This window comes from Pyrus communis, chromosome 5, assembly GCF_963583255.1.
Source record: "Pyrus communis chromosome 5, drPyrComm1.1, whole genome shotgun sequence".
NCBI lineage: Eukaryota > Viridiplantae > Streptophyta > Magnoliopsida > Rosales > Rosaceae > Pyrus > Pyrus communis.
Genome location: NC_084807.1, coordinates 17,069,325 through 17,080,405, shown reverse-complemented (window position 1 = coordinate 17,080,405; position 11,081 = coordinate 17,069,325). Strand labels below are relative to the sequence as shown.

The 11,081-nt window shown below is 37.4% G+C and overlaps 2 protein-coding genes across 2 annotated transcripts; one reads left to right on the top strand and one right to left on the bottom strand.

Moving 5' to 3' along the window:
* The first annotated feature begins 276 nt into the window (after nucleotides 1–276).
* Nucleotides 277–3,070, top strand: LOC137733731 (calmodulin-binding receptor-like cytoplasmic kinase 2). The gene is made up of 6 exons (XM_068472895.1): nucleotides 277–606; nucleotides 1,257–1,501; nucleotides 1,615–1,783; nucleotides 1,934–2,023; nucleotides 2,107–2,408; nucleotides 2,493–3,070. Exons 1-6 carry the CDS (start codon nucleotides 357–359, stop codon nucleotides 2,739–2,741), a joined length of 1,305 nt encoding a protein of 434 aa, XP_068328996.1. The 5' UTR covers nucleotides 277–356; the 3' UTR covers nucleotides 2,742–3,070.
* Nucleotides 3,071–3,267: 197 nt separating this feature from the next.
* On the bottom strand, nucleotides 3,268–9,514 carry LOC137733730 (uncharacterized). Its single transcript, XM_068472894.1, has 14 exons — nucleotides 9,215–9,514; nucleotides 8,741–8,799; nucleotides 8,390–8,495; nucleotides 7,780–7,892; nucleotides 7,541–7,609; nucleotides 6,617–7,228; nucleotides 5,851–6,386; nucleotides 5,619–5,683; nucleotides 5,104–5,183; nucleotides 4,773–4,877; nucleotides 4,365–4,504; nucleotides 4,158–4,286; nucleotides 3,795–3,947; nucleotides 3,268–3,696 (listed from the first exon to the last, which is right to left on the bottom strand). The coding sequence occupies exons 1-14, from the start codon at nucleotides 9,396–9,398 to the stop codon at nucleotides 3,549–3,551; spliced, it is 2,499 nt and encodes an 832-aa protein (XP_068328995.1). The 5' UTR covers nucleotides 9,399–9,514; the 3' UTR covers nucleotides 3,268–3,548.
* Between the last annotated feature and the right edge of the window lie 1,567 nt (nucleotides 9,515–11,081).

Here is an 11,081-nt window from a genome sequence, read left to right as displayed (position 1 = left end):
TATGTGAGTCTCGTAATTACTATCTAATTGTATTATTATTTATATAATTTTTATAATAAAAATGTAATTTGTCGACGCATATCAGTATCATCTCTATTAGAAAAATAGTATAAATAAATTATAAGAATATAATGTTTGGATATTAAATGGGAGAAATTAAATTGAAAATCTTATAGCGAAAATGAAACCCAATTATTTTGCACCTGGTCCTGCTCTTTAACACGCTTGACGTCAACGGCGCACGTTAGCCTCCTTTTGAAAATCAAAGTCTTCTCTCTCTCTCAACTTCGCAGGGCTTACAACCACCCGCCATTTTCACGTCTAGTCCCATCTCTCTCCCTCTCTCTCTCTCTGAAATGAGGCGAACCCCATCGTACGGAAGCCGGAATCCTACCTCTGACCCGCGGAGCACGCCGGACCGGATCCCCTACTCTCCGAGCTCGCCCTACTCCCTATCCTCAACCGGTCAAACGTCCAGCTCCGGACGGAGCGTGGTCTCCGTCGCCGCCCGCTCTGTCGCCGGGGCCTTCATCTCGTGCTTCACACCGCCGGAGACGAAGAGCTCCGTAAGCTTCGGTGATTCTGTGGAGTTCAACGCTCCCTCCGGTAAGTCCTTTTTGTTTTGAGGAATCTGAACTGGGACTGGTAAAAAATGTAGATTTTTGGTGGAGATCGAATTTTAGAAATTTCAAGTCTTTTCAATAAGGTCATTGTGAGGAGGGCACGTTTTTGAATTGCTTTTGTAGAAAGTACTTCAGCCCAAATTACTTATACTTCTTTTGCTATGAACATGCTTTGGCACCTAAGCGTTTTAACGATCCAGAAGCGCTTTTAAGATTTTCTACTAGACATCATTAAGAGTTCCTTTTACTTGTCAGAAAACACTTTTAGCCGTTAAAAAAGTAATCCCAGGAACACCAATTCCTCCATTCCGTTATGTTAAATTCCTGATCAGCGGCTTTCCCTTCATTCGCAACCCACGGTTATGGATTATTTTTCCGAGTTTTTCTTTTATCATTATATAATACTAGCATTTGCCTGTACATTTGCGTGTATGAATGAAGTTTAGTAGAATTAAGAACCACTGGCCTGTTTTGATTAAAAAATGAAGAAAGTATTAGGCTGCCATTTGTTTTCTTCTCCTTCGTATCTGTAAGAAGAGACAAACTACTCAATGCCATGACAAATAATTGAATCGAATTAGCTGTTTAATGAGTTTTATGAGGTATACTGAACAAGAAAGTTGTTTTTCCTAGTATTTTCGGATGCGTCGAGAGATGGGAGCGAGAGAAGGCGCAGTTCAAGTCGAGGCATCTACTCCAACTCAAATAACTCGAGGCACGGGAGTGAGCCCGGGATTCTAAAGTTCAGCATGGAAGAAATAAACAAGGCCACAAAGAACTTCTCTCCGTCTTTGAAGATCGGACAAGGCGGCTTTGGGACAGTTTATAAGGGGAGACTAGGAGACGGGACCCTTGTTGCAATCAAACGCGCTAAAAAGGTTGGCTTCAAGTTTGTTACATTATATTCAACTTGTCATGTTTCTATGACCGTTGTATGGCTAAAACCGGCGTGTGATTTCGGATTTAACTGAGTGGTTACTTTTGTTTTCAGAGTGTATATGACAAGCATTTGGGAGTGGAGTTCCAAAGCGAGATTCAAATGCTGGCTCAGGTGGAGCATTTGAATTTGGTCAAGTTCTACGGGTATTTGGAGCATGAAGACGAAAAGATTATTGTTGTCGAGTATGTTCCTAATGGAACCCTCAGACAACATTTGGAATGTAAGTTCTATTTGTGTTACTCTCTTTTCTTCCTCTTTCCTTTCTGTGTGCCGTGTGTGCCTGTGCGCGAGATTGAGCGTGTATTGGTGCACCTTGGCACATAAATGCATCACCTTGAGTGCCTAAAATGTGATACAATGCAAAGTGCAGGTTTGTACGGTCAGATTCTTGACCTTGCAGCACGGCTAGACATTGCAATTGATGTGGCTCATGCCGTCACCTATCTGCATATGTACACGGGTAAATCTCCTGTTTTAGTTCACTTAGAGTTGTAGAATCTGTGTCGGGGAACTAACAGGTCCGTGCTTGGCTTTAATTGGCAGATCATCCGATTATTCATCGAGACATTAAGTCTTCCAACATTCTCCTAACTGAAAACTTCAGGGCCAAGGTAGCTGACTTTGGTTTTGCCAGGCTTGCTGCTGATAGTGATTCAGGTGAAACCCATGTTTCCACTCAAGTCAAAGGAACCGCTGGGTATTTGGACCCCGAGTACCTGAGAACATATCAACTCACGGAGAAGAGTGATGTCTTTTCATTTGGTGTACTACTGGTTGAGCTAGTTACAGGCAGGCGCCCAATTGAGGCCAAACGGGACATCAAGGAACGAATAACTGCAAAATGGGTATGAACTTCTCCTCTTCGCTCTTTTATCACATTACTCGGTTTACGTGGGAATGTAACACATAACTCGGGGTTGGTTTTGCAGGCTATGAAGAAGTTTACTGATGGAGATGCTCTTTCGATTTTGGACCCAAGGTTAGAACAGACAGAAGCAAATAATCTAGCCATCGAAAAGATCCTTGAACTAGCATTGCAATGCTTGGCTCCACGCAGACAGAACCGGCCTAGCATGAGGAGGTGCGCGGAGATCCTCTGGAGCATCCGTAAGGATTACAAAGAGGTATTAGCTCCAAACTTCCGTTCATTTTCTAGCCGTTCACAGACGAGTACCTGAACATGAGAAGAGTGACAAAACAATGAGTCTTGGTGCTCCCAGTAAACGGAATGTAATGATGATATGGTTTTACCGGAGCTGGAACACGAAGAGTGGTTGCGTTTTGGTAAAAAAGAACTGCGCGGTAAATGTGCATGAGCAATTTGAGTAGCAAATCGAGTAATTTCTTGAAGAATGATTCTGCAGTTCAGATTGTGTATAGGACACCTTGATTTTGAGTGTATTTTGGTTAATTGAAAGTTTTATTGAGTTGTTTATTGTTGTTGGAGGATCTTGTACGTTTATAAAGGCAGCTTGTATTTTAAGCTATCAAATTCGATATGCGTGTATTCTTATCTTTTATCAAATATACGAGCGTATTGGGATTATAATAACTAAGGGTGGATGAGATGATTAGCTAATTTAGCGGCACTCAGTCTCTACTTGGTTAGAAAGGACGGATACATGTTTGAAGCGAGTCCGGTTGATAAATTGGGGCCGGTCACCATTTGGCGACAATGGTAAGAGTTTCAGGAAGATATAAACATAAACAAAAAGTAGGAGCCAAATCAAAAGACTCACATGAAAATAATATTACCATTTACACTTCCAATGACCAAACTAAACATCGTCTTTAATTTTCCTCCGAGGACCTTCAATAACTTATAACTCTCTCATATTTCTCCAACTAAAAATACTGCCTACCTATACAGTAAATATTCACAAACCTTCCATCTCCCAAAACATTTTACCTTGGCAGTAAAAAAAAATGTTATTTCTTTTTTCTATAACCTTACCTCCGCAAAATTTCCCGTACTATTCTTCTCGTTATTGGCCTCTTGAAAATGAATCTTGTCGAGTCAATTCATAGGCTCCATTTGGTGGCATTTGATTCTCCGTCTCTACCGTAGTTACAGGACTTGCTTTCGAGCATAGGAAGAAGAAGGAAGATGTATATATTGTTATGTGCCAAATGCTGCAAATCATTTTATGCACCATTCGTGTGTGAGAGAGAGAGAGAGAGAGAGAGAGAGAGAGAAGAGAAAGAGAGAGATTTTCATTATATAACTATACCTGTGCCAAATCCAGTAGCTTTCACTGGTCTCCAGTACCCAGCTACTTGCTGCAAGGGCTAATGCAACTAAACCTGCCAGTACAAAACCCCAGCGAAATCTTGTAATAATTGTCTTAATGAGGTTCTTGAGCCATCCCTTAACAGCTTGCAACCTGCGTAATCCGTTTGTATTTTAGAAAAGGGAATGGAATGGATAAGCATAAATATAACTCCGCCATAAAAATGTCACCGCAAAAGTTAACGGGCTACCATCAACTTATCTACTAGGGCTATTATACTCAAATAGGGTTTGTGAAAATTGTAGATGCCTGCCCAGCCCATGCTAATTTAAAATAACATCGTAGCGTTCCAAGGATACCCACCTTTCAATCATATTTAAGGAGAATCCGGTCGAAAAGGAAAATGACCTAAACCTGGTTGACAATTCTATCAGCCACCCAATAAGAAGAGCCGCGGTGCCAATTACCATTACAAGAATAATATTGGCCGGCCTGCAAAGTTCAGCATGGTTAGATGCATAATGGAATTACTAAAAACTGGTCCAGATTTAAAATGCACGGTAACTATACCTTGTGGCCTTAGTATAAGCCATAAGGGCAGTAAGGATTGCAACGGCTGTGTGTACTGCTCTCTTAAGATCGTCTTCAAATGTGCCTAGGTACACAAATGTGCTCACTACGGCCATGAAAGAGAGCCAGAAGTCCATGAACTGAAATTTCCAGATAACTAATTAATCACACAGATTTAATGCAATGTATATAACTGCTTAATTACACGACAGATTTGTCCGCTTCAAATGCGTCCAGTCTTTTGCCATTACTTGCGTATCCCGTTCTCATTGTTTATTATTTTTACGAGTGTCTTCATAAGTTTGTAACACCAAATCTTTGAAAGATATTATCTTTCTATCTCATTAAAAACAAAAGGTTCGATCAATAGTTATTTCTTTAAGAAGGAAAATAGAGAAAGAAGTGTACCTGTAAGACACCAAAGCCCAGAGGACACCAGGTTCCCACATCACATGCATGATATATTCCGCTTGCAATTCCACTAGATGTAAATATCACCCACTCTGCCAATGCCTGCAAATAGAAATCATGGTATACTTGTTAAAAGCAAAAAAAGGTTTCCGGCTGGATAATGAAAATCGTCTAAATTTCAGAATTGAATCAAACCAATATGGCATCAGTTCAGTGTCCACTTAGGATAATCTTATGGAGAGTACTGTCACAAACTTCAACTAGTAATATATTATTACATTATGTTTGAAGAAGTCTAGTTATTGTGAATCAAAGTTAAAAGTATTACCTTCTGTCGAAGGGCCCAAAATGCAGGAAGTGCTGCTGCAGCATTTGACGCAATAAGAAAAATGGATTGCCATACGTGCCCTATGACAATTTTCAGGCAGGGAAATAAATAAGAGAACAATTGTAGTAGTTTGCAACGTAAATAATAACTTTGTAGAAAACCACTTCAAACTAACTATACCAGATTCAGGGCCTATGTCAGCCAAACTAAGCAGATACAGTATATACTTAGACAAGTCTATATTGTTTTCCAAAAAATCTTTTTCGCTAAATGATCATCTACATTTTATTTCTCCAAAATAGCGGAACCTATTTTTGCAGATTTTGTCTTAACACTTTCTATTTCAATTTGCTTCCTGGAGGAAAATTCATATTACCGGCTGCAGGACAAACGAACCTCATTCAATGAGAACCAGACTACATTAGCATGTTTCGAACTATGTGCAGAAAAAGTTAAAAAAGACCAACGGCATAGACAACAATTTTGTATAAGTTCACTGCTGAAATAACACATACCATGAGGTGTTACAAGTTGAATACTACAGTCAAAGCCTCCATGGTCCCGATCACATGAGCAGAAGCTGACAAAAAAATTAATATTAGAAAACTATACTGTTCGCAATTACAATTGCAAGATTAATTAAGGTGTCAGCTATCTTACTAACCAAGAAATTTAAAACATAGGTGTTCCAAAAAAGGAAACTGAATAGATAAAAAAAAACCATAAAGTGAAGGATTAAAAATAAACCTGTATGATGTCAATCCACTGGCATCCAACGCAGTTTCGCATTTTCCATGTGAAGAGCACCTTCTCGGGCATCTTTCAAGTGAAACAGACATGCTAGTCGGAACTTTCAAAGCATCACTGGTGGTGTTGAGATGCTTTAGACCAAAGCTCCAAGTTCCTTCTCTAACGTACAAAATGTAAAAATCGACCTTGTCTTCACTTGAATTATATAAGTTAAAAAACATGGAGCCATCACTACTGCTTGTCCTGTTTGAATAGAAATAGTCCCAGCTAGCAAGAGATGGTAATCCACCGTATCTAGCATATACTTCATAGTTAACCCTTTCATCTGAGTTTAATCGAATGTGCATGTTTCCTCCTGCTGCTCCATGCGGAATGTCCATGACAAAGTAAGTCCATGTTTCTTCTGGTTGTCCACCATGCGAGGAGTTCGTTGAAAGAGGATCAAGAGGAAAATTGGCTGAATCAGGAGACACTTTTTCACTGACGGGTAAATAGTAGTATTCAAAGTAGCTTGAACCTTTCCTCAGCGATGTCTGCATACAACCATTCTCAGCTTGTCAATAAATCATTCCTGCCAGTAAGTTTCCTAAAGCATCAAGAATAAAATTAAATACACAGAAACTGTTCTGTCATCTAAGATTGCAACATATAGAAGTATTAACAATATCAATGTGGAAATCAAACAAATAAATTACCACTTAGAAGAAATTAGAAATTTCACGAACTTTCACAGAAGCAGAAACATATTTATCAGCAAGCCCACCTGAAGGGTGTATATTTCCCCTGTACAATTTGCTCCAGCCTTGCCCTCCGGACATTCAAGCAGTTTTGATTCCAGGGAATAACAAACTTTTGTGTCAGTATCCAGACTCCCTCCAAGCTCTTTTGAAACGTTGAGAGGTAAAATAGTAATATACCAGCTTCCAACCTTTGGAAATTGAATGACCAATGGGGATTTGTTTATATTACTGGAATAGTCATGCACAGTTTCTGAAGGTATTGCACCATGCCGTGCATAACACATTAAATTAATATCACTAACATTCTTGGTGTTATTTGAAAACGTTACATTTAACCAAACATCCTTTGCCAAAATTTTCAACTCTTGCGATACTCCCACTACATCCAAAGAGTAGAATTTGGGCTCGCCATCTCCATGACAAGTGCCAAAATTGTTTTTACATGAAATTACATATTCAAGTGTTTGGTTATACAAACCAGCTTCTGAAGAATTGTCTGCAGCACTGTAGCTGTTAGATAGAGCACATGAAAGTGGGTTAATTGTCTGATTGCATTCTGGGCCCCACATGGTTAGGGTCGTACATCCTTCCACAGTGATATTGGCACTGAAGGTGTATGATGGTGAGCGATTAATCTGCAATGTTAGTGTAGTAGGCTTAATTAAGAATTCAAATGAACATAAACTTCATTACTATCCATTATTAGCGCATTAAGAGCCTTCGATGGAAAAGAATAAAGAGAGACAAAACTACAAAGCCTTTTCATCTCCAAATACCATGCATTTTTCTTTCTCTATATTTGTTTTGAAGTGAGATGTGAACAACAAAACTTCATCGCATACGATAAATAGGGAACTAATGGTTTCAGGTGCATGACTAACATCATTCCCAAACAGCAGAGCAAATCAACACAAGAACTATTAAATCTAAAGGATAATAGAACATACCATCTTTGATTGTGTCCTTGTAGGTCCAATTCCATTGAAAAGACCAAAATACCAAACTCCTGGAGAAATCTGAACTACAATTTCGTAAGGCAGTATATAAACTTTTCTTTGGTAAATAGAAAATAAACTTTTGTTTAGAGAAAAACAAGAAAAGATTTGCAAACGAACTACTTAAATGCTCGAGCAATCTTTCCCTCTTCAAAATTGTACAAAAATAAGTAAAAGGTTTGATGATAGACCTGCTCATTTGTCAACTTGATTGTAAAATTCTTTTGCATAGGATAGCACTGCTCTGAACTCTGAAGAGCTTGTATTCCCTTATACGAACCATTGTAAAGGGGAGCTAGAACTGCTATTATCAGTAGATTCATTCAATGCTATGTTCAATCATCGTTCAAATAGAATTCAGTAGTATAAAAAAAGGGGACCTGAAAATCTAAATGCGTCTATATGAAAAAACATGAAACAAATTGCTTGAGTATGCCAGTTATACATGTCCTTGATTAACCTGACACACGGATAAATTCATGTTGAGTAATAGTTGAGAAACACTTTTAACAAAATGGCTCAGCAAGCAAATTTCTTTGGGATTCTTAACGCTTATTCGATGCGAAGGAAACTAAACAAGGCAGACTCCGCAGTCCTGACTCTCCTAAGGTATCTGTCAAGTTAAACTCTTTTGGAATACATTTGGCATGCATGTTGATCAGCAACATAAAACTACAGGGCACAAAGCATCAGATAGAGCAGAAACCCTAAGAAGTACACATGTGGCCAGAGACTACGGAGTAATATTGTTTTACCGACACTTCAATTTAGTCAATTCATCTAAAGCTGGGTGACATATACCTGAATCCACTAGAGAATTGTTAACATCCGGCAGTGGGAGGCTACCAGCTCGGAAGCAAATCAACGGTAACTTAATTTTTGGAACCTTTTCTATGTCTCCAGCAGCCTGAAAATAGTTTGAATCATTAGCAAGAATGCAGAGTAATCATACTATATTCAAGTACAGATTCGATTTACAGGCTTGTTTCTTATGGAAAGGAACGCCAATCGCGAATCCAGAAAACAACTTTCATTTGGGAAACAGCTCCCAGGCAAGTACACAGTATACCTTTCCAGTTTCCATCTCAAATTACTCAGACATTGTTGACAAAAGAAAAGGTGGAAAATTTGAGCCCTGATAAGCATACTTACAAGTTCCACGTTCGAAATCATTGCTATCGACATTGACGAGAACCATGGTGGCATTTCAACTAGAACAAGGCAAAACACCAAAACCAGTTAGGAATTGCACAACCAACCATTTTATATATAATTCTGAATACAAATTAAAATTACAATCTTAAACAAATCACTCATTACACGATAATCGAAATACTGAAAACCCACTTGCTTGTGATTCAACTAATCCCAAGTCAACAACTTTCAAACATGATCACATCTAAAGTTAACAACTTTCAGACCAAATTATAGCATATTCAACAACAAGAAAACCTTAGTCGATGTAATTTACAAATTTCCAACAACTACTGCAAAACAACACAAGAAAATTCAACTTTTTGACTTTGACCCCATCCAATGCTACACCCCATAAACATCTCAAACCCATAGAAAAGGCAACCAATCAATCAAATGCTTAAGGGGGTTATCAAAAAGCTAATCATTCACCTCTAATGTATCGAAATCCAGAGGGTCCGATTGTGGTCGGTGGGTAGCTGAAGCTGGAGACAGTGAAGCTGGTGTACGGACCCAGTTCGCCGTACGAATAGCAGTGGACGAATAAGCAGAAAAAGAGCACGAAAAGACTGAGACGTAAATGGGAAGAGGAACAAAGAATCGAATTCGAAGCCATGGGAGCTTCTGATTCTTGGAACAGAAAGACAAAGATTAGACTAATCAAAATTATTTAAATGGTAAATTGGAGAATTTCTTTGAGTCACGCCTTTGACTTGTACCCGCCATCCATGGCTACCGGCTGTTTTTTGGTTTTAATGTTTTGTTTTATGAATTTTTTATTATTTATTTATTTAACTTTGGACGGTGAAAGCTGCTGCATACACGCCCCCTTTGGAGAAAGGAGAAGAGACGGAGACTAATAAATAAAAAATCGTAATAAGAAGTCTAGGGTTGGGAGGGTTGTTAAGTTACAAGTCTAGTCCTCCAAACGTAGTATAAATATATCGTTATATAAGATTATAAATTTCATTAAAAAAAATTAAAATTAAAATTAAAAGTGATAAGTGAGTTAGACAAACAAAAAATATATCAGGATAAATTTGATGACACAAACAATGGTTTATAAAGCAATAACTTTATGATATAATAACATCTTGACATACGAGTACGCGTGATAATTGACTCTCTTGATTTTTTATTAGGAAAAACAAAATAACATTATATTTTAAAAATAATACTAACTAACCACTGCTTGGTTTTTTTTTGTAAATATCTTATTTTATTTGAAAATTTAATGGAATATGGTAATTTTAGAATTATGAATGTTTCACCTAGTTGAAAATTTAAACGAAGGGGCATTTTTGCCATTTTAAAATGATTCACCTACATATATACATATATATATTATTCTATGAGCTTTTCAGCCTTGATAAGATTACACTACTTTAGGATGTTTCCAATTTTATGTTATTTTAAATAATCATATATTTATGATTTGGAAAAAAATTACTGATAAAACTGGAATTGAAATACGTGTTAAAACATAAGACGGAGATTATGGGTAAATTTTGGTTTTTTTTTTTAAAAAATTAGGGAACTAACATGATTTAAATCCACACCTTAATGTAAGAGTAATACTTTTCTTCACCATTATGTAGAGGATTACTTGTGCCAATTTTGGTTTGTAATCACAAATATTTTCTTTTAATTTCGGTAAACAATCAGAGATATTTTCTTTCTTATTTTGGTAAATAATCAGAAATATGTTCTTTTAAGTTTACTACATAAAGAAGATTATATTTTCCATAGAAATGCACGTCAAAATCACAAGAAAAGAAGAGCATCAAAATAAAGAGGATGGCCGTATTCGACCAAAAACAAAAAAAAAAAGAGGATGGCCGTACAATTAATTTCAACCGTTGGATGAATAAGTAGACACCACATGGAATGCATCTAGAAGCTCGATATAAATGGCACGAATTTTTGGATTAAGATATAATAAATGGTAGGGTAGTGAAATGATGCATGCATGCATGAATTTTTGTGACGGTTTCAAACATTCATGTTTTTTTCTAGACGATCTCTTTGTTTTTGACTTTCACGTTTAGCTTTGGAATTAACTATTTTAATTAAGGTTTTAAAAATCGCTAGGCGCTAGTCGGGCTGCGAGTAGGGGCTTACGCTTAGGCGGTTAGGCGGGTGCCTAAGCGGTATAGACAGATTTATGTAAATTTATTAGCCGCCTAAGCCGTATAGACGAATTTATGTAAATTTATTATATATCTTGTAAATAAGTGTCTATTTACACTTAAAAAAAAAAATTATACTTGTATGGATAATAAAAGAATGATAAAATGCA